This window comes from Bufo bufo, chromosome 10, assembly GCF_905171765.1.
Source record: "Bufo bufo chromosome 10, aBufBuf1.1, whole genome shotgun sequence".
NCBI classification, from domain to species: domain Eukaryota; kingdom Metazoa; phylum Chordata; class Amphibia; order Anura; family Bufonidae; genus Bufo; species Bufo bufo.
In genome coordinates, this window is record NC_053398.1 from 138,314,344 (window position 1) to 138,337,635 (window position 23,292).

The 23,292-nt window shown below is 43.3% G+C and overlaps 1 protein-coding gene across 2 annotated transcripts in view; it reads right to left on the reverse strand.

Moving 5' to 3' along the window:
- PEPD (peptidase D) overlaps nucleotides 1-23,292 on the reverse strand; it is a 245,917-nt gene that overhangs the window by 96,976 nt on the left and 125,649 nt on the right. For both annotated transcript variants that reach the window (XM_040410510.1, XM_040410509.1), the window contains one exon: nucleotides 3,942-4,010. In XM_040410510.1, the coding sequence (XP_040266444.1) occupies nucleotides 3,942-4,010 (69 nt within the window). The remainder of the gene's footprint in view (nucleotides 1-3,941; nucleotides 4,011-23,292) is intronic.

Consider the following 23,292-nt stretch of genomic DNA (forward strand, 5'->3'; position numbering starts at 1 on the left):
AGCTTGTATTTAATCTAAGGAAAAATCATAGGTAAAAATGACTGATGGCCCCGATAAATCAAATTGTCTTTGTACTTTAACCTTGCAGAATAAAGTCTAATTTGTTTATCCCCTGGAAATGTCAGCTACGTCAATCTAGCAGTCAATGTACACAGAGCCCGCTCCTGCCTGCAGCCATCTGCATATTCACTGCGCGCTCCTGTGGATGAGGGTCCTACGTGCACACAGTGTCTACCACGCTGCCTTCAGACACGCATTTCACAAATTAATCTCTCCCCAACGAGCGGCACGACTGATTTGTGAAGCAGCGATCAGGCACCGCCAAATAATAAAGGAGACATTTCTGGCCAGTGAGTAATACCACAGCACACGTAAGTTGCAAAAAAGAGCATGTCATCTGTATACAAACCTACTACATGCTACAGGACAATACATACACAATTATACAGGTTTTACCATCTCAGAAAATAATGGCGCTAGTAAAAGAGCAGAGCAAGGAAAAGAGTAAATCACTATCTGAGAAGGGAAAACCACATTCACAAGCACAGACAGGCAGACATATCCCTGTTCATGGGAGGAAGTATTACAGCAGTGATATCGCTAAACATACGGAACAGTAATAAATTACATTACTGTACACAGAGGGCAGCATTATAATAAATTCTTATAAACAGAGGTCAGAATTATAGTACGGTAGTTATATTCCTGTACATAGGAGGCAGTATTATAGTAGCTATATTCTTGTATATAGGAAGGAGTATTATAGTAGTTATATTCTTGCACATAGGAGGCAGTATTATAGTAGTTATATTCTTGTACATAGGAGGCGGTATTATAGTAGTTATATTCTTGTACATAGAAGCAGTATTATAGTAGTTATATTCTTGTATATAGGAGGCAGTATTATAGTAGTTATATTCTTGTACATAGGAGGAGTATTATAGTAGTTATATTCCTGTACATAGGAGCAGTATTATAGTAGTTATATTCTTGTACATAGGAGGCAGTATTATAGTAGTTATATTCTTGTACATAGGGAGCAGTATTATAGTAGTTATATTCTTGTACATAGGAGGCAGTATTATAGTAGTTATATTCTTGAACATTGGAGCAGTATTATAGTAGTTATATTCTTGAACATTGGAGCAGTATTATAGTAGTTATATTCTTGTACATAGGAGCAGTATTATAGTAGTTATATTCTTGTACATAGGAGCAGTATTATAGTAGTTATATTCTTGTACATAGGAGCAGTATTATAGTAGTTATATTCTTGTACATAGGAGCAGTATTATAGTAGTTATATTCTTGAACATTGGAGCAGTATTATGGTAGTTATATTCTTGAACATTGGAGCAGTATTATAGTAGTTATATTCTTGTACATAGGAGCAGTATTATAGTAGTTATATTCTTGTACATAGGAGCAGTATTATAGTAGTTATATTCTTGTACATAGGAGCAGTATTATAGTAGTTATATTCTTGTACATAGGAGCAGTATTATAGTAGTTATATTCCTGTACATAGGAGGCAGTATTATAGTAGTTATATTATTGTATATAGGAGCAGTATTATAGTAGTTATATTCCTGTACATAGGAGGCAGTATAATAGTAGTTATATTCTTGTATATAGGAGGCAGTATTATAGTAGTTATATTTTTGTATATAGGAGGCAGTATTATAGTAGTTATATTCTTGCATATAGGAGCAGTATTATAGTAGTTATATTCCTGTACATAGGAGGCAGTATTATATAGTAGTTATATTCTTGCACATAGGGCGCAGTATTATAGTATTTATATTCTTATACATAGGAGGCAGTATTATAGTAGTTATATTCTTATTCATAGGAGCAGTATTATAGTAGTTATATTCTTGTACATAGGAGCAGTATTATAGTAGTTATATTCTTATACATAGGAGATGTATTATAGTAGTTATATTCTTGTACATAGGAGCAGTATTATAGTAGTTATATTTTTATACATAGGATATGTATTATAGTAGTTATATTCTTGTACATAGGTGCAGTATTATAGTAGGTATATTCTTGTACATAGGAGGCAGTATTATAGTAGTTATATTCTTGTACATAGGAGGCAGTATTATAGTAGTTATATTCTTGTACATAGGGGGCAGTATTATAGTAGTTATATTCTTGTACATAGGAGGCAGTATTATAGTAGTTATATTCTTGTACATAGGAGGCAGTATTATAGTAGTTATATTCTTGTACATAGGAGGCAGTATTATAGTAGTTATATTCTTGTACATAGGAGCAGTATTATAGTAGTTATATTCTTGTACATAGGAGGCAGTATTATAGTAGTTATATTCAAGATGTAGAAACATCTCAAAGATGATTAAGGCCGAGTTCACTTCATTTAACTCGCAGTGTGTGTATACGAGAGGTCCCGTACTGACCTCCCTAGCACTGATAAGGTTGCATAGCATTATATTGATTTATGATGCTATGTAACCCTTAGAGTTCTGGAACGTATTGTATAACACAGACATAATGCTGTCAGTGTTATACAATACATTCCAGGACTGTAAGGTTTACATAGCATCCTAAATTAATATAATGCTATGCGACCCCGGCAGTGTAGGGGAGTCAGTACGGCAGCTGCCGCAGACACACACTGTGAGTTCAATGCGTTCGCTCGTGTGAAAGTGGCCTAAGGGAAATGGGAGGCCCCTAGAGCTAAATTTCAAGTGTTATAGCAAAGAGTGTGAATACTTGTGTCCATGTGAAATTTAACGTTTCCTTTTTTTAATATATTAACAAAAATTTCTAAAACGCTCTCATTATGGGGTACTGATTGCAGATTGATGGAGTAAAACTTAAATTTTCGTTATTGTAGCACAAGGCCGCAAGATAAGAAAATGTGAAAAGTGAAAGGCCCCTTTCACACGGGCGAGAATTCTGCGCAGGTGCAATGCGTGAGGTGAACGCATTGCACCCGCACTGAATCCGGACCCATTCACTTCAGCGGGGCTGTTCAGATGAGCAGTGATTTTCATGCATCACTTGTGCGTTGCGTGAAAAATCACAGCATGTTCTATATTCTGGGTTTTTTAGGCAACGCAGGCCCCATAGAAATGAATGGGGCTGCGTGAAAATTGCATAGCATCCGCAAGCAAGTGCGGATGCAATGCGATTTTCACGCATGGTTGCAAGGAGATGATGTTAGTAAATTGATTAAAGTCAATTTACTGTATTATTTTCTTAATACAGAATTCTTAGTAAAATGTTGCTTAAGGGGTTAAAAAATTAACTCACCTCATCCACTTAATGGGGCAGCCGGCATCGTCTTCTTTGAGGACTTGCAAAAAGGACATTTGATGATGAAATCGCTCTCGCCACTTGGTGACCGCAGTGAACTCAGCGCAGGTCCTGCTGAATGAAGATAGAAGGATCTTCTATCTTCATTCAGCAGGACCTGCGCTGACGTCACCGCGCTCACCACGTGATTACGTCAAAGGTCCTTTTGCAGGTGCTTAAAGAAGAAGAAAGAAGACTATGCCGGCTGTGCGATCAAGTGGATGAGGTGAGTTAATTAATTATTTTTTTTTAACCCCTCAAGCAACATTTTACTAAGCATTCTGTATTAAGAATGCTATTCTTTTCCCTTATAACCATGTTATAAGGGAAAATAATAACATCTACACAACACCGAACTTCAGTGAAGAAGTTCGGGTTTGGGTATCACATTCAGTTTTTTATCACACTAGCTCTAAATGCATTGCGCCTGCGCGATAAAAACTGAACAACGCAACACAATCGCAGTCAAAACTGCGCGGGGGAGAAAATCCGGGACGCTCGTCTGAAAGAGGCCAAAGGGTCTGAAGACTTTCCAAATGCATATCATATAATTGATAGAATGTATTTTCCCACCCTAATCCCTTTCCATGCACTTCCGCAGTATCTATACATACCTGCCACAAATACAGGTGTATGAACTGTGTCTCATTCCTCCACGTGCGTAGCAATAGTTTAAGAACACACTGCAAGAGAAAGAAATCTATGATGAGGCCACAGAGGGAACAAATTACAACAAATCATTTCTCAACGTCAGGTATCAGGACAGGAGCAAACCTTGCGTCTCTGTACAACACTTAATTACAAATAATCACAATTAAGGACAACAAATCATGATAAGAGTAAATCCACCCATTTCATATTGTGTAATAACCGTCCAAGACGCCACGGTGTGATTTTTAGTCCCCCCAATAAGTGAAGGGAATGGGGCTCTGATTGCCCAGGAGGAAGAACAGCCCAGAACCGGGCACTTTATTTAATTATGTCATGGAAGAACCAGAGTCAGGAAAAAAATTATAAAAGGGATAATTTTTTATAGACCATTTTTTGCCATGGACATGCTCTTTACATATTAACTGGTACAAAAACAGCCATATCGTAGGAGAATATGAAAACATGTCGAATCAGAAACAGCGTCCCCCTGTCCATGAGCTGTGTGTGGTATTGCATCTCAGCCCTATTTAACCACTTCAGCCCCCAGTGCTTAAACACCCTGAAAGACCAGGCCACTTTTTACACTTCTGACCTACACTACTTTCACCGTTTATTGCTCGGTCATGCAACTTACCACCCAAATGAATTTTACCTCCTTTTCTTCTCACTAATAGAGCTTTCATTTGGTGGTATTTCATTGCTGCTGACATTTTTACTTTTTTTGTTATTAATCGAAATTTAATGATTTTTTTGCAAAAAAATGACATTTTTCACTTTCAGTTGTAAAATTTTGCAAAAAAAACGACATCCATATAGAAATTTTGCTCTAAATTTATAGTTCTACATGTCTTTGATAAAAAAAAAATGTTTGGGTAAAAAAAAAATGGTTTGGGTAAAAGTTATAGCGTTTACAAACTATGGTACAAAAATGTGAATTTCCGCTTTTTGAAGCAGCTCTGACTTTCTGAGCACCTGTCATGTTTCCTGAGGTTCTACAATGCCCAGACAGTACAAACACCCCACAAATGACCCCATTTTGGAAAGAAGACACCCCAAGGTATTCCGTGAGGGGCATGGCGAGTTCCTAGAATTTTTTATTTTTTGTCACAAGTTAGTGGAAAATGATGATTTTTTTTTAAATTTTTTTTTTTCATACAAAGTCTCATATTCCACAAACTTGTGACAAAAAATAAAAACTTCCATGAACTCACTATGCCCATCAGCGAATACCTTGGGGTCTCTTCTTTCCAAAATGGGGTCACTTGTGGGGTAGTTATACTGCCCTGGCATTCTAGGGGCCCAAATGTGTGGTAAGTAGGTAAATGACCTGTGAAATCCGAAAGGTGCTCTTTGGAATGTGGGCCCCTTTGCCCACCTAGGCTGCAAAAAAGTGTCACACATCTGGTATCTCTGTATTCAGGAGAAGTTGAGGAATGTGTTTTGGGGTGTCTTTTTACATATACCCATGCTGGGTGAGATAAATATCTTGGTCAAATGCCAACTTTGTATAAAAAAATGGGAAAAGTTGTCTTTTGCCAAGATATTTCTCTCACCCAGCATGGGTATATGTAAAATGACACCCCAAAACACATTCCCCAACTTCTCCCGATTACGGAGATACCAGATGTGTGACACTTTTTTGCAGCCTAGGTGGGCAAAGGGGCCCATATTCAAAAGAGCACCTTTCGGATTTCACAGGTCATTTTTTACAGAATTTGATTTCAAACTCCTTACCACACATTTGGGCCCCTAGAATGCCAGGGCAGTATAACTACCCCACAAGTGACCCCATTTTGGAAAGAAGAGACCCCAAGGTATTCGCTGATGGGCATAGTGAGTTCATGGAAGTTTTTATTTTTTGTCACAAGTTAGTGGAATATGAGACTTTGTATGAAAAAAAAAAAAAAAAAAAAAAAAAATAAGCATTTTCCACTAACTTGTGACAAAAAATAAAAATTCTAGGAACTCGCCATGCCCCTCACGGAATACCTTGGGGTGTCTTCTTTCCAAAATGGGGTCACTTGTGGGGTAGTTATACTGCCCTGGCATTTTCCAGGGGCCCTAATGTGTGGTAAGTAGGTAAATGACCTGTGAAATCCTAAAGGTGCTCTTTGGAATATGGGCCCCTTTGCCCACCTAGGCTGCAAAAAAGTATTCAGGAGAAGTTGGGGAATGTGTTTTGGGGTGTCATTTTACATATACCCATGCTGGGTGAGAGAAATATCTTGGCAAAAGACAACTTTTCCCATTTTTTTATACAAAGTTGGCATTTGACCAAGATATTTCTCTCACCCAGCATGGGTATATGTAAAATGACACCCCAAAACACATTCCCCAACTTCTCCTGAGTACGGCGATACCAGATGTGTGACACTTTTTTGCAGCCTAGATGCGCAAAGGTGCCCAAATTCCTTTTAGGAGGGCATTTTTAGACATTTGGATACCAGACTTCTTCTCACGCTTTGGGGCCCCTAGAATGCCAGGGCAGTATAAATACCCCACATGTGACCCCATTTTGGAAAGAAGACACCCCAAGGTATTCAATGAGGGGCATGGCGAGTTCATAGAAATTTTTTTTTTTTGGCACAAGTTAGCGGAAATTGATATTTTTAATTTTTTTCTCACAAAGTCTCCCGTTCCGCTAACTTGGGACAAAAATTTCAATCTTTCATGGACTCAATATGCCCCTCACGGAATACCTGGGGGTGTCTTCTTTCCGAAATGGGGTCACATGTGGGGTATTTATACTGCCCTGGCATTCTAGGGGCCCTAAAGCGTGAGAAGAAGTCTGGAATATAAATGTCTAAAAAATTTTACGCATTTGGATTCCGTGAGGGGTATGGTGAGTTCATGTGAGATTTAATTTTTTGACACAAGTTAGTGGAATATGAGACTTTGTAAGAAAAAAAAAAAATAATTCTGCTAACTTGGGCCAAAAAAATATCTGAATGGAGCCTTACAGAGGGGTGATCAATGACAGGGGGGTGATCAATGACAGGGGGGGTGATCAATGACAGGGGGGGTGATCAATGACAGGGGGGTGATCAATGACAGGGGGGTGATCAATGACAGGGGGGTGATCAATGACAGGGGGGTTGATCAATGACAGGGGGGTTGATCAATGACAGGGGGGTTGATCAATGACAGGGGGGTTGATCAATGACAGGGGGGTTGATCAATGACAGGGGGGTTGATCAATGACAGGGGGGTTGATCAATGACAGGGGGGTTGATCAGGGAGTCTATATGGGGTGATCACCACAGTCATTGATCACGCCCCTGTAAGGCTTCATTCAGACGTCCGGATGCGTTTTGCGGATCCGATCCATCTATCAGTGGATCCGTAAAAATCATGCGGACGTCTGAATGGAGCTTTACAGGGGGGTAATCAATGGCAGGGGGGTAATCAATGACAGGGGGGTGATCAGGGAGTCTATATGGGGTGATCACCACAGTCATTGATCACGCCCCTGTAAGGCTTCATTCAGACGTCCGGATGCGTTTTGCGGATCCGATCCATCTATCAGTGCATCCGTAAAAATTATGCGGACATCTGAATGGAGCTTTACAGGGGGGTAATCAATGACAGGGGGGTGATCAGGGAGTCTATATGGGGTGATCACCACAGTCATTGATCACTCCCCTGTAAGGCTTCATTCAGACGTCCGGATGCGTTTTGCGGATCCGATCCATCTATCAGTGCATCCGTAAAAATCATGCGGACATCTGAATGGAGCTTTACAGGGGGGTGATCAGGGAGTCTATATGGGGTGATCACCACAGTCATTGATCATGCCCCTGTAAGGCTTCATTCAGACGTCCGGATGCGTTTTGCGGATCGGATCCATCTATCAGTGCATCCGTAAAAATCATGCGGACATCTGAATGGAGCTTTACAGGGGAGGGGGGTGATCAGGGAGTCTATATGGGGTGATCACCACAGTCATTGATCATGCCCCTGTAAGGCTTCATTCAGACGTCCGGATGCGTTTTGCGGATCGGATCCATCTATCAGTGCATCCGTAAAAATCATGCGGACATCTGAATGGAGCTTTACAGGGGGGTGATCAATGACAGGGGGGTGATCAGGGAGTCTATATGGGGTGATCACCACAGTCATTGATCATGCCCCTGTAAGGCTTCATTCAGACGTCCGGATGCGTTTTGCGGATCGGATCCATCTATCAGTGCATCCGTAAAAATCATGCGGACATCTGAATGGAGCTTTACAGGGGGGTGATCAGGGAGTCTATATGGGGTGATCACCACAGTCATTGATCATGCCCCTGTAAGGCTTCATTCAGACGTCCGGATGCGTTTTGCGGATCGGATCCATCTATCAGTGCATCCGTAAAAATCATGCGGACATCTGAATGGAGCTTTACAGGGGGGTGATCAGGGAGTCTATATGGGGTGATCACCACAGTCATTGATCACGCCCCTGTAAGGCTTCATTCAGACGTCCGGATGCGTTTTGCGGATCCGATCTATCTATCAGTGGATCCGTAAAAATCATGCGGACGTCTGAATGGAGCTTTACAGGGGGTTGATCAATCACAGGGGTGTAATCAATGACAGGGGGGGTGATCAGGGAGTCTATATGGGGTGATCACCACAGTCATTGATCACGCCCCTGTAAGGCTTCATTCAGACGTCCGGATGCGTTTTGCGGATCCGATCCATCTATCAGTGGATCCGTAAAAATCATGCGGACATCTGAATGGAGCTTTACAGGGGGGTAATCAATGACAGGGGGGTGATCAATGACAGGGGGGTGATCAGGGAGTCTATATGGGGTGATCAGGGGTGATCAGGGGCTAATAAGGGGTTAATAAGTGACGGGGGGGGGGGGGGGGGGGTGTAGTGTAGTGGTGCTTGGTGGGACTTTACTGAGCTACCTGTGTCCTCTGGTGGTCGATCCAAACAAATGGGACCACCAGAGGACCAGGTAGCAGGTATATTAGACGCTGTTATCAAAACAGCGTCTAATATACCTGTTAGGGGTTAAAAAAAAAACATCTCCAGCCTGCCAGCGAACGATCGCCGCTGGCAGGCTGGAGATCAACTCTCTTACCTTCCGTTCCTGTGAGCGCGCGCGCCTGTGTGCGCGCGTTCACAGGAAATCTCGGCCATCGCGAGATGACACATATATGCGTGACTCTGCGCAGGGCTGCCACCTCCGGAACGCGATCCTGCGTTAGGCGGTCCGGAGGTGGTTAAAGGGAACCTGTCACCGGGATTTTGTGTATAGAGCTGAGGACATGGGTTGCTAGACGGCCGCTAGCACATCCGCAATACCCAGTCCCCATAGCTCTGTGTGCTTTTATTGTGTAAAAAAAAACGATTTGATACATATGCAAATTATCCTGAGATGAGTCCTGTCCCTGAGATGAGTCCAGAGCCCAGCACCGCCCCGCATCCTCAGAATCTCCTCCTTGCTCCCCGACGTCAGAAAGCTAGAGCGACGTAATCTTGCGATGCGCGAGCTAGTGCATGCGCAGTTCCTTCCCTGAGGCTGATGCCAGCACAGGGAAGGAACACTATGACGACACTGCGCATGCGCTAGCTCGCGCATCGCGAGATTACGACGCTCTAGCTTTCTGATGTCGGGGAGCAAGGAGGAGATTCTGAGGATGCGGGGCGGTGCTGGGCTCCTTCACGCTGGACTAATCTCAGGGAATTTTTGGGGGATCCGTGTTTTGAGGACCGTAAAATACATACAGTCGTGTGCACGGCCCTAACGCATATGGGCACCTTAGGTTTTATGGCAATCCTTCTTTGGATTTCTTTTAGTCAATGGGCGATCCAGAAGAATCCTCAAGTGACAAGTCTTCCTTTGAAGCAGCTCTCCAGCTAATAGATGGGGGTTCAAAGTGCGGACCTTGCACTGTATGATGTCCATATGTCCAAATAATGCACATAACTACTTTACTTGTTCAAGGTTTTTTTTAATTTTTTTTTATATGACCTCATATTAGTCCTTGAAACTACCAGGAGGAGGTTTGTGGCTTTCTCCTCTCTTGCCATTAAAAACATTTGCTATCCTTGAAATTATCAGAGGGGGGCACTAATGAAGACAATGCTGGTTGCACACCTGTACGATTCAATGAAAACGATCGGCAGGGCTCCACGTATGATCAGAACGTTACTTTTAGTCCTATGCTGAGCATCATATGTATTCCTGAGAGCTTTATGGACCAGTCTCCTTTCAAGTTTACTTCTAGCTACAATAATGACATACTATTTTATCAGGAAGAAGTCAAGTAGCTTTCAGGCTCTGCCTAAAGGAGGCGCTATTTAGTCTTCACAGATAACAAGCTTTACTTAGATCCATTGTGTCAGAAGTCTTCTTCGAGCGATAGTAAATATGCATGGAGTCTAATTAGCGTGAGATTACAGAGCGTTCTGTCGGGGGCGGCTCTAAGCTGTGCAGATTCATTTTTCACTGTTTATTTTGCTAAAATAAATGGCTGTAGCAGGCCCATGTTTTGGCAGCTAATCAAAGCAGGCCAGATTTCATGGAGAAGATCCCAGAGGAGACAGTGGTATTGTCTTATCTGTGCACCAACCAGCAAGCTAAAAATTTTAAATTTCTCAGGGTTTGCTGTTCGCAGGAACAGCAGTAACTGAGTGCAGAACGTCTGCTTGGGTTGTGTTCCTTCTATTCTTCTGCTCCTAGAGATGAAAATTTATACACCGACTGAAAATGTCGCGCTGGAGCTATATACGAGGTGGCAAATCAGCTGTTGGAAAGGTCCAAGGAGCTCAAGTAAGTTTGCATATTTTTCTCTGCCTTTGACTTCACATCAGTCGGTCATAAGGTCTTTGTGTAGCTCATCAGTGGAGGTCCCCATCGATCAGATATTAATGACCTATTCTGAGTAGAAGTCATCAATATGTAAGACCAGAAAAAGAAGGGAAAAAAAACAACATTAATCTTAAAAAAAAAAAAAAAAAAGGTCTTTTAGGATATTAGTTCAATTGGTCTTTATAAAAAATATTGAGCCGTTCTGTCAGAAAGGGTTAGCTGTATGTCCAGCTGTGCTAATCCTACTTTCACTTTGTGCAGGTCATCTATCAACTAATAAACCTTATCTATAGATTACTAAAGGGTCATAAACACTTATTTAAGCCACATTCTTATAAGTAAGAAAAGAACAGCTATAATGAGTGTTTATGAGGTCAGAGATAAGGAGCCGTCAGCTGAGCTGCCTGACAGAACACAGTAAAAACACAGAGCCTGCTACCAGAGAAACTCAAGGCTGCAGAGAGAAAGGGGCTCTACATTTTTTATAAAGACCAATTGGAAAAAAAAGATTTTTAGCTCAAAAGAAGTACAACGCAATAATAATAAAAATCCCCCCCAACGTGTGTAAATGGCCTTTAAATTCGGCATGGGTTGAGTGCTGCTTTTTCTAATATACTTCCATATACCCAGTTATATGATAAAATTATGTCTGACTGCAGCGACAGCTGGGGGCTGATACTGCATATCCATTGAACTCACTAATAAACAGTAAGCCGCATGCTTTTAAGGCTGGTCAAAAGCATTAGACTGTTGTAGGCTCTTTTCAATAGGGAGAGGGGAAAGAAGTGGCCAGATATCATGAAGCGGTAACTCTCTTAAGAGCAAAAGGATCAGGCATGTTAAAATACAACTACCTGTTCCTTTTTCCTCTGACATCTGCCATAGAGGACACCACCTATACACAATAGATGGTTGGAAATCGGTGGCTTTTCTCAACATTCATCTAATGTGCACCGCCACCATTAGGTTCTGTTCAGATCTAGTCATCTGAACAGATTCAGCATGCAGGCCGGTAAAGATTTGGGAATGAATTCCGCACAGAGTTCTAGCCCGATACTATGTGGTCATAGACACTGCACAAAAGTATAAAAAAAAAAAACCTAAGACAATTAAGGTAGTTGTCCGCTATGGACATCCCCAATGCACGTGCACTATTAAGGTCCATACATTAAACCCCCATCTATTAGCTGCAAAGGCAGACTTGTCTCTTGAGGATTCTTCTGGATTGCCCATTGACTAAAAGGCTTTTGACGCTGGTCAAACACATTCGACAGTTGTCGGCTGTTTTCAATATGGTGCGGGGAAAGATATCCCGATGCAGTAAAGATTTGGAAATTAATTACGCACCGAGTTCAAACCCGATGCTTACGATGGGTAAATGCGCTACATTCAAAAATCTAATTGGCAGGCTGCCCAACAAAAAAACAAAACATTGCGGCCAGCGTCTACGTGTGCAGCCACAAAATCGGCTTGATGATGGGCTCCAAGTGTTATTAGCCCGAAAGGTCGCTACACTGATGTGCACTAACCTGTCTGGCTGAATAAATTCTTCACTAGGATATCAATAACTGTTGTCTGAATATTGTAGATTTTGAAAAAAACAAAAACGTTGTATACACTGATTAAAAATCTGCCATATGTCAATTTATGCTGCACATTTCCACCCTTTGCAAAAGCATGGGTGAAATTCATGGAAAATCTGTGACAAATCAACATGGATTTTGATGCGGATTTGCTGTTGTTTTTGCCACAGAACTGCACGTGGCTGAACCCTTAGGAAGAAAATAAGTTACAATAATATTAGAAGAGGAGTGGAAGAACTGCAGGAACGGGTCATATGGAGACAGTTCACCCCACTGACCGGCACCATACAGATTTTTTAATACTGTACATATCACAGGCACTGCTGAACACTAAAGACATGATGTCATAGGGTAAAAGGACTCAAGATTTTTTTATTTTATTTATTAACGGTATGCTTTTCGTCCAGTAGAATGACGTACATGAATGCCAACTATTGGGTCTAACAAGTCTAGGGAGTTGCCCCTGGTATATTATGCCAAATGCGACATTTTAATAAATCTTCGATGAGCGTGATGGGTGTTTACTTTGCAGAGCTCTCGTCTCTGCCGATTTATAATTCACTCATAAAACATTTGAAGGTCAATTATATTCACGGACGTGTTAAATTAATATTATGCGCTGTGCCAATACCAGAGAACGCAGCGGGAACGATCACATTCACAGATCGGCATCTGGATCAGCAGAATTCAAGCCGTGGGTATTCCAAGGGAAGATGCAATCTGCTGTTCTGATTAGGTAAGGATATACCTTGATAGGCGATGAAGGTTACCATTTACTAACATGCTCCAAATACCAGCAACATAAGGCTTGTGGGTTACAGGACTGGCTGCTAGAGGTCGTTCGCACCATAAATGCTGAAAAAAACCTAATATTTAGCATATCTGTTGGCAACAGGGATGAAAGGATGTATCAAAGGAAAATAAAAAACAGCTGAACGCAGGCAAATATGGCTATACATTTTTGAAACTGCATGAGAATATTTAGTCAGACCTAAATATTAGTTATTAGGGCTGTGTGCTGAGCCCGTTGCTCTACTGCAAAGGGCTGTGTGCTGAGCCCGTTCCTCTACTCCACAGGGCTGTGTGCTGAGCCCGTTCCTCTACTCCACAGGGCTGTGTGCTGAGCCCGTTCCTCTACTCCACAGGGCTGTGTGCTGAGCCCGTTCCTCTACTCCACAGGGCTGTGTGCTGAGCCCGTTCCTCTACTCCACAGGGCTGTGTGCTGAGCCCGTTCCTCTACTCCACAGGGCTGTGTGCTGAGCCCGTTCCTCTACTCCACAGGGCTGTGTGCTGAGCCCGTTCCTCTACTCCACAGGGCTGTGTGCAGAGCCCGTTCCTCTACTCCACAGGGCTGTGTGCTGAGCCCGTTCCTCTACTCCACACGGCTGTGTGCTGAGCCCGTTCCTCTACTCCACAGGGCTGTGTGCTCAGCCCGTTCCTCTACTCCACAGGGCTGTGTGCTCAGCCCGTTCCTCTACTCCACAGGGCTGTGAGCTGAGCCCGTTCCTCTACTCCACAGGGCTGTGAGCTGAGCCCGTTCCTCTACTCCACAGGGCTGTGTGCTGAGTCCGTTCCTCTACTCCACAGGGCTGTGTGCTGAGCCCTTTCCTCTACTCCACAGGGCTGTGTGCTGAGCCCGTTCCTCTACTCCACAGGGCTGTGTGCTGAGCCCGTTCCTCTACTCCACAGGGCTGTGTGCTGAGCCCTTTCCTCTACTCCACAGGGCTGTGTGCTGAGCCCGTTCCTCTACTCCACAGGGCTGTGTGCTGAGCCCGTTCCTCTACTCCACAGGGCTGTGTGCTGAGCCCGTTCCTCTACTCCACAGGGCTGTGTGCTGAGCCCGTTCCTCTACTCCACAGGGCTGTGTGCTGAGCCCGTTCCTCTACTCCCTTTTTACTTATTACTGCAGGCCTAGGTATGGATCCAATTCCATCATCAAGTTTGCAGATGACACCACGTTGATTGGTCTCATCAGTGACAACGTTGAGTCTGACTATAGGGAAGAGGTAAAGCACCTAGATGTGTGGTGCACTGACAATAACCTGCTCCTGAATACCAGCAAAACAAAAGAGCTCATTGTGGACTTCAGGAAGGGGAAGAGAAACACCCATGACCCCATCCACATAAATGGCACAGCTGTTGAACGGGTTTCCAGCTTCAAGTTCCTGGGGACCGACATCTCTGAGAATCTGTCCTGGTCAACCAACATCTCCAGCCTGGTCAAGAAGACACATCAGCGCCTCTTTTTCTTGAGGACACTGAAGAAAAACCACTGTCTGCTGACATAGTGGGTAACTTCTACCGCTGTGCGATAGAGAGCATCCTGACCAACTGTGTCACAGTCTGCTGAGGGAATTGCTCTGTTGCTGACCGCAAGGCACTGCAGCGGGTGGTGCCATTGAGGATGTTCACATTTTTAGGGACTCCTCTCATCCTGCCAATAAACTCTTCCAGCTTCTCCCCTCCAGAAGACGCTACAGGACCCTTCAGACTAAAACCAGCAGGCTTCTTCACAGCTGTCACCCTACTGAACTCAGTCCCCCGCTGAACCTTCCCATCCACACTCACTTAACCCTCTACACTCCTCCTCCCCTCCATGATCACTGGACCATGATTATGACTGTCATTCATTCTCAACATTCATTGTAAGTTCACATTGGTTACTGCTATAGTTTGGGACACTTGCTATAGTTAGGATACTTGTTCATAGTACATCTGTATATTTGCCCGTTTGTATAGCAATATAGATCAGTTCATCTGTATATATGTATACATCAGCACATCTGTATATTTGCTCTCTGTATAGCAATATAAACACATGTATATTTAACTTATTTGTACATATTCTGTACATAACTATTCCTACCTTCTACACTACCCTTATCTGTATATAACATGTTTTTACTGCACTTGCTGCTCTTTGCACTTCTGATTAGATGCAAACTGCATTTCTTTACCCTGTATTTATACATGTGTAATGACAATAAAGTTGAATCAATCAATCGTCAATCCTTTGTTACAACTGTAGATAAATGGCAGCCACTTATTTCCTCTCCAATGAAACAACATTCAAACTTGTTTCCAGCTGCTGTGCAGTCCCATGAGTCGCCGTGGTAACAGACAACATACAAAGCCTGTGTGTAGTCTGATCCAGTGGTCATTTCTAAAGTGCTGGTTATACATTCAGGAACAAATGTTCATAGGAACATACCGTACTTCAACTGGTTATTGGCCTAAAAACAATGTCAATCAACCGACAAACAAGCAAAGGTACTCGCTGGCAGCACAAATCCTTGTATAAACATGGGATGTGCTGCCAACATAATGTATAAGGATGAATAATCGTTACTACATGCAGTTTTCATCGGTCTGTGTAAAGGCCCGTAAATGGCGGCTTGTTTTATTATTGACTGGTGTTCGTTAAGATGGGCCATGTAAAAGGACCCTTTTCTACATACAAGTGTACACACTGTTTAAAGCCCATCTGTCAGCAGATTTGTCCCTATGACACCGGCTGACCTGTTACATGTGCGCTTGGCAGCTGAAGGCATCTGTGTTGGTCCCATGCTCAAATGTGCCCGCATTACCGAGAAAAATGATGCTTGTGTGGGGTTGACACGTTTGTCATTTGCAAAGTGCCATTGTTCGACAAGTGTCAGGCAGTTAAATATGGCAGTTCGACAGGGCAGAAGACAGGTATGTTATGCAAGACATCCTAACACATTTTCATCTCTTACTGTTTTGATAATTGTTATTAATACTAGGGATCGACCGGTCATCGGTTTTACCGATATTATCGGCAGATATTCAGGATTTTGAACGTTATCGGTATCAGCATCTATTTTGCCGATACACCGATAACGTATGGGGAACAAGGATTGTGCTGCTGTCAGCAGCACAGGGGAGAAGGAAGTAGTGTTTCCCTCCCCCTGTGCCGCTGCTGCCGCTGCCACCAATGAGAGGAGAGAGGAGAAGAGGAGGGGAGGGGCTGTGGCCACTGCGCCACCAATGAAGATAACTCTCTCTAATTCATATACAGGAGGCGGGAGCTGGCTGAAGAATCCGGTTATAGTAGCAGTCTCCTTTTCCTAGGCTGCAGCGCTGGCCAATCGCAGCACACAGCTCACAGCCTGGGAGGTTTTTTTCTCCCAGGCTGTGAGCTGTGCGCTGCGATTGGCCAGCGCCACAGCCTAGGAGAAGGAGACGCCCACAGGACAAGGGAAGACCCGCCTACTATAACTTAAGGAGCAAAGGTACCGGAGGGCATAATGGGAGAACGTAGCGGCGCCCAGGGATAATAGAAAGTGCAGTGAGATCCCCGGGCGCCACTCTACATGGCAGCATACTTAGTTCACATAGTTTTTACAAGTGAAAAGTCCTCTTTAAGCATGCATGGGATAGGCATAAGGCCATCCTTCATATAAGATGGGGCCAGGGGCTATTCATAGTATTCAGTATATTGGGCAGACTAGATGGGCCAAATGGTATTTATCTGCCGACACATTCTATGTTTCTGTCCACTTTGTTATGTGCTCCTTTCCTCCACACTAACCGTCCTGTTACCCTTCCATTTCACTCTCAACATCAGCCCCTCTCTCCAGCTCACATGCTTTATTCACCTTCCTGATTCATCTCAAGCCATCATTTCCCTCTCTACCCTCTATTAACTGTGCACTCTGGAAATCACGGTCGGTGTGCAACAAGCTTCTATACATTCAAAACTTCTTTCTTACTAATTCTCAACCTGCTGGCCCTCAATGAAACTTGGATTCAGCTTTCTGAAACTGCTGCTCCTGATGTTCTCTTTTATGGTGGCCTACATTTTTCCCATACCACCAGACCAGACAACAGACATGGTGGTGGAGTAGGTTTACTTCTTTTCCCATAATAAACTTCCCAGGTCGATCCCTCAGTACAATCACTCTTATTCCCATCTTCTGAGGTCCACACCCTGAGACTCTTTCATCTCCTCTCCCTCAGAGTAGCGGTTATTTACCAACCCCCTGGCCCACCCACCCAGTTCCTGGATCATTTTGCTGCCTGGCTGCCACATTTCTTGTCCTCAGAACTACCAACTCTCATTCTGGGCGACTACCATCCCTATTGACAGCCCTATCTCACTGTCTGCCACCTAGCATCTAACCTATCTCTAAACTCCTGTTTTGGACTTTCACAGCTTTCTAACTCTCATACGCATAAAGATAGCAGCACATCTATAAAAAAAAATAAAAAAAACACAGAAAAAAATGGACTAACACAAAAGATGCAAAGATTATAAATGGACTAAGCCCTCGTTCTGATATAAAATCTAAAACTCTCAGCCAAAATAATTTGATCAAAACACATCTGTGACCGCCTACCAGCGCCAATGTGGTCTCAGTCAGGCAGGTACTACTCTAGACCTACCTATGCCATTGGGCATCTTGATTCAGGAGACCCTGCACATATAGTGTGCTGCCCCTAGTTACCTCTGTGTGCACCAAGCAACCAATGAGAGGAGAAGCCCGCACAGCTATATGTACCAGGTCACCTGTAGCAACAGATCTGACCTGGTCTCTTTCCGGCTCTGCTCCATTTCCAACTTTACTAACCCTCCTCTCCTGCTCTTTGACCACAACCTCCTCTCCTTCACTGTCATAAGTCCTCATCCATCTCAGCACACTCCTACTTATCACACATTCAGAAATCTAAAAGGCATTGGCACTAAAGGTACCTTTGCACAAGGCGATGATCGGTACGATTGAGCAACAAACGAGTCATTTCTTGGTGTAGTGGACGTTTCAACTATGATCTTTTAGATGCACCGATTATCCGATTCCGTTTGTAAAGCAGACTGTTGCATTGTGTTGTGGACAAATTAATCATCTGTAACCGTGTGTGCAGTGAATGATTCCCGTTTACTTGTATGAAATTGTTAACGTACGGCTATGATTTTTGTGCCCACACAATCAAACCAACGAGAAATGTACCGGTTGTCGCTCTATCGTTCATTGCTTTTACACTACTCGATAACTGTGCAGTTTCACTCGACTTTTTACACAATAATCAGCTTGTGTAAAGGTACCTTAAGAAACTTACAGACTCTCTACAGCAGGCATCCTCAAACTGCGGCCCTCCAGCTGTTGTAAAACTACAACTCCCATAATGCCCTGCTGTAGGCTGATACCTGTAGGCTGTTCGGGCATGCTGGGAGTTGTAGTTTTGCAACAGCTGGAGGGCCGCAGTTTGAGGATGCCTGCTCTACAGTCATCACTGTCGCCAATCTCCTCCATCTCCTGTCCAAAACTGGCTGCAAAACATTATAATGACACCTTCAGAAGCAGCCTGGATGAAGTGGCACATCCAAAAGCAACCCTGACTTGACAAAATTAAACACCACAAGACTTCTTCCATTATAAATTTTTGTTGACAACCTATACCTCTGCCCTTCAACTCACCAAACAGACCCACTTTACCCCCGTTAATCCTCATTCTAATCGAATAATCTGAAAAAAAAAAAAACTCTTTGGCACTTTTCACTCCCTCCTTAGTCCAAAAGTGCAGGAGCCTAGTACAGACTCAAAGATCAAATTGAAAATATCTTGCAGGAAATTGGTTCCCAGCCTCTAAGTGTCATTAATCCCTTTCTACTCCACATTCGAAACAGTCACAGAAGAAAAAGTAGCCATGCACTACTGACCCTATTCCCTCACACCTCCTCCACTCTCTTACTCCCTATAGTCAATCTCTTGCCCGCAAATGCCACCTGCACCTCAAAAACATATCTAGAATCCGCCCCTTTCTTACTGTGGAAACAACAAAAACTGTCATTGTTGTCCTGATCCATTCCCGCCTAGATTATTTTAACTCACCACTAATTGGCCTCCAACACACCAGACTCTCCCCTCTCCAATCTATCCTGAACGTAGCCGCCACGCTCATCTATCTGTCTAACCACTACTCTGACACCTCCACCCTGTGCCAGTCATTGCACTGGTTGCCCATACATGATTAAATTTAAACTGCTCATTCTCACCCACAACGTTCTCCACAGTGCTACACCCTCCTACATCTCTCCTCTTGTATTTCTGTCTACCATCCTACTCGTGCTCTGCATTCAGCTAATGACTTCCGACTAACATCCTCTGTAATCCGAACATCTCACTCCCGTCTCCAAGACCTCTCCCGAGCTGCACTAGTTTGCTGGAATGCCCAACCCCAAGCAATTTGGTTAATCAATAAAATCCACAGTTTTACGCACTCCCTAAAAAAAATTTTTTTTAGGTTAGCCTATTGCAACCCTTGATCTAACCCTTCTCCATTTACACCCCCCCCCCCACCACCCTTCAGAATTCTTCTTCTGAACCTGATCTATCAGTATCCACCACACCCCACAGACTCAGAAGCACTACGGATATCAGCTGGTGACTGGATCATGCAGCTTATATCTACTCCTCCATTGTTTTAAGATAGCCGGACCATTGTATAAAACAAGCACTTTTTACCTATTGTTTCACCTTTTGTGTCACCCCCATCTCATCATAGACTGTAAGCTCTTGCGAGCAGGGGCCTTTTACTCTTGTTTGAACTGTTGACCTGCTGCTGCTATTTATGACTAGGTTTGTACTTTAACCTCCTGATTGTAAAGCGCTGCTGAATATGTTGGTGCGATATAAATAAAGATTATTATGTTTATATATATGTAAATGAGCCTCTAGGAGCAATGGAGGCATTGCTGGTAATCCTAGAGGCTCAACTCTCTCTGAAAATGCTGCGCCTTCCGACAGGACCAGGCAATGTAAACGTGAAATCTGAAGACTGTTTGGCAATGTTTGCACTTGAACTGTTAAACTGTGTCCATGCTACTTGTATGAAATGTTTGTGGAAGACTATGTCCATTTTATCTGATAAACTGAACAAAGAAGACATGCCTGAAATATGTGTACAAAGTATTGTCGCTTTTATTTGATAGAATCCTTACAACCTGAAAAAGAACAAAAAGATCTGTTTGTAAATGTGTGTGCAAGAGACTTAACTATTGTTTGCATAGTTTGTCTTGGGATTCTGATTTATTGCGGATCTGGTAATTGACCGCTCCAACAGATAAACAAGATGTACACAGTGACCCTTATAGATTGCATGACCTGGCTGCATTCCATTAGGGGGTAAAGCTCTTTGGCTAAAACAGTATAAATGCTGAAAACGTTTCAGCAAGCCATTGGAGATCAGCTATGAGGGAGACGTCCTTGTGTAGGAAAACAGGTGTTTTCCAAATCGAGTCTTTGACTACCTGCACTGAAACAGACCCCCAGCTGATGTGATATAAGTACCTTTATTCTGGATGTAGTCAGCACATTAGATAAAGTGTGGGTGTAATAAAGGAATTCGTAATTGTTGTATTGTGTTTAATCTAACCCTTATTCTTTGTATTTACTTAATTTGCCAAAAGAAGGACATACATTTGCCTGATTATCAGAATTCTTAAACTGGTGTGTGTAGGCTCTCTTTCAAGAGTATCTGAACCTGAAACGATATATTTGTTGGCAATACAACTTGGCAGCCCCCTGCAAAAATCACTCCTTAAAGGGCATCCATCGGAAGATTTGTACCTGCCTGATTTATTGCATGTACGCTTGGAAGCTGTATTAACGTGAATTCAGCGATTTCAGAATAAATAGGCTTAATAAGCTAAGTGATAAAAAATATGTGGAAATTAAATAGAAGGTAAAACAGACAAATCACATAAAGAATAAATAATAATAATCACATGGCCTGACCAATGCAATATGGAGGGGGGGGGGATCCTGCCGCCATGTCTTAGCACATGGCCGACACCCTATGGTGTTTCAATCACATCCTACCTAAATGATTTTCCTCGATAGAGTGCCTATAATTGTCTGTTGAAAGCAGGTTTATACCTTTCAGCCCCTTCTCTAGTGTGCAGCACGCATGTCTCTGAGGAAAGCACTCAAGAATGTGACCTTGACCTCAGCACAATGGGAACTGGGTATACTACCTATCACTAACTCACTAAATTACAAGGAATATAGAAGGTAATATAAAAGGAGACAGAACCAATAAGTTCTTAATTAAAGTACCCTTACAACACAGCAGCTGAAGGCATCTGTGTTGCTCCCATGTTCATATGTGCCCACATTGCTGAGAAAAACGATGTTTTAATGTATGCAAATGAGCCTCTAGAAGCAACGGGGGCGTTGCTGTTCCACCTAGAGGCTCTGACCTCTCTGCAACTGCCGTGCCCTCTGCACTTTGATTGATAGTTTTAAAGACATTGTGATGGTGTGAAGACGTTTTCACTTCCTGGCCCTGTCAATCAAAGTGCAGAAGGCATGGGAGTTGCAGACAGATCAGAGCCTCTAAGTGTAAAGGCAACGCCCCTGTTGCTCTTAGAGGCTCATTTGCATATATTGAAACATTTTTCTTAGTAATGCAGCACATACAACCATGGGACCAACACAGAGGCCTTCAGCTGCCAAGCACACATGTAACAGGTCAGCCAGTGTCATAGGTACAAATCTGCTGACGGATGCCTTTAACTGATTACAAGTTGTTAATTGTTCCACAATACTGACTTCTGATACAGTACAAGACATGGAGAAAGGTGGAGCAGATGAGGACGATAACAAGATTATTGCTTGAGAAAACCCCCAAGATATAAACCTGTCACCTCATCCAGATATCAGATTTATTAAAACCAATGCAGTCCTTGCATTAGGCCTCATTAGTGCAATCTATATTCCACATCAGTGGATCCCAAGCCTATCATCATGTACCTTCAGCAGCAATTGGATTTAAAGAGAGCATCATTAATTTATAGAGGTGATTAAAATCCTGGCATAGTACAGGCGAGGTGTGGGAAGACAGCCTTTGAAGACTATCCGCAATATAAGATCTGACTGACAGCCCTGGAACGTACAGGATTTATAAGGAGCCCTGGAGGGAGACTCGCTCATATCTAGCCCTCAGGTAATGTGGAGAAGGGCTGAGCAAATCAGCAAGAATTTAAATAGATAGAAAGAAAACTGTAAGTTACAATATTATTATCCCGTGGAGGGTGAACATACTGAAGTACTAGGAAATACAGAGACTGTGCATCCCACTGACCTGTTGGCAGCAGACGGACATATCAGGAACACTGCTGATGGCCAAAGATTTACATGACAAAATATCATAGGCTCCTGTCTGAGCTCATTGCCACCAGTCTGTAAAACGTTCAGAATAGAAGAGTCAAACTATCTATGATACAATATTAGGGAGTCTAAAATCCTGTGTGTACTATAGGAGACTCTCTGCAAACAAAAGAAACTTGAAGGGTTATTCTCATCACATACAATAGGGGCATATCGCATTCTCTGGGACCCGCACCTACAAGGAGAATGGAGCGGGCTGCGGCTGGAGGACCCCAGGTTTCCCGGGTTACGTCCACCACCAAGCGCTGCTCCCATTTAAGTGAATAGGAGCACACCGCGCACGCGTGCCCCCTGCTCCCATTAATTTCTATGGGGCAGACGGAAATAGCCAAGCCAGCGCTCGGCTATTTTCATCGGCCCCATAGAAATAAATGGAGGGCGGCTGTGCATGCGCAATGCGCCCTCTGTTCATTTCCCCGCTCTGTTCTCGTTCTAGGTGCAGGTCCCAGGGGTGGGACCCGCACCTATCAGACAATAGGGGCCTATCCTAGCGATATGCCGCCACTGTCTGAGATGGTAAAACCCCTCCCCGATACACCAGGTTTGTCAGCGCCTCGTACGAGCCCACTAGCGCAGCTTCAAGGACCACTGCTGGGTTATTCGCATCTGCCCTGATCCACCAGGACGTGTATACCAGTTGCGAGGAGATATAGTAAATATACATATCTGGCAGTCTCAGTCCTACCTGTGAATATAAAGCCTTTAGGGATTTCCTAGCCACCCAGGTGTCTCCA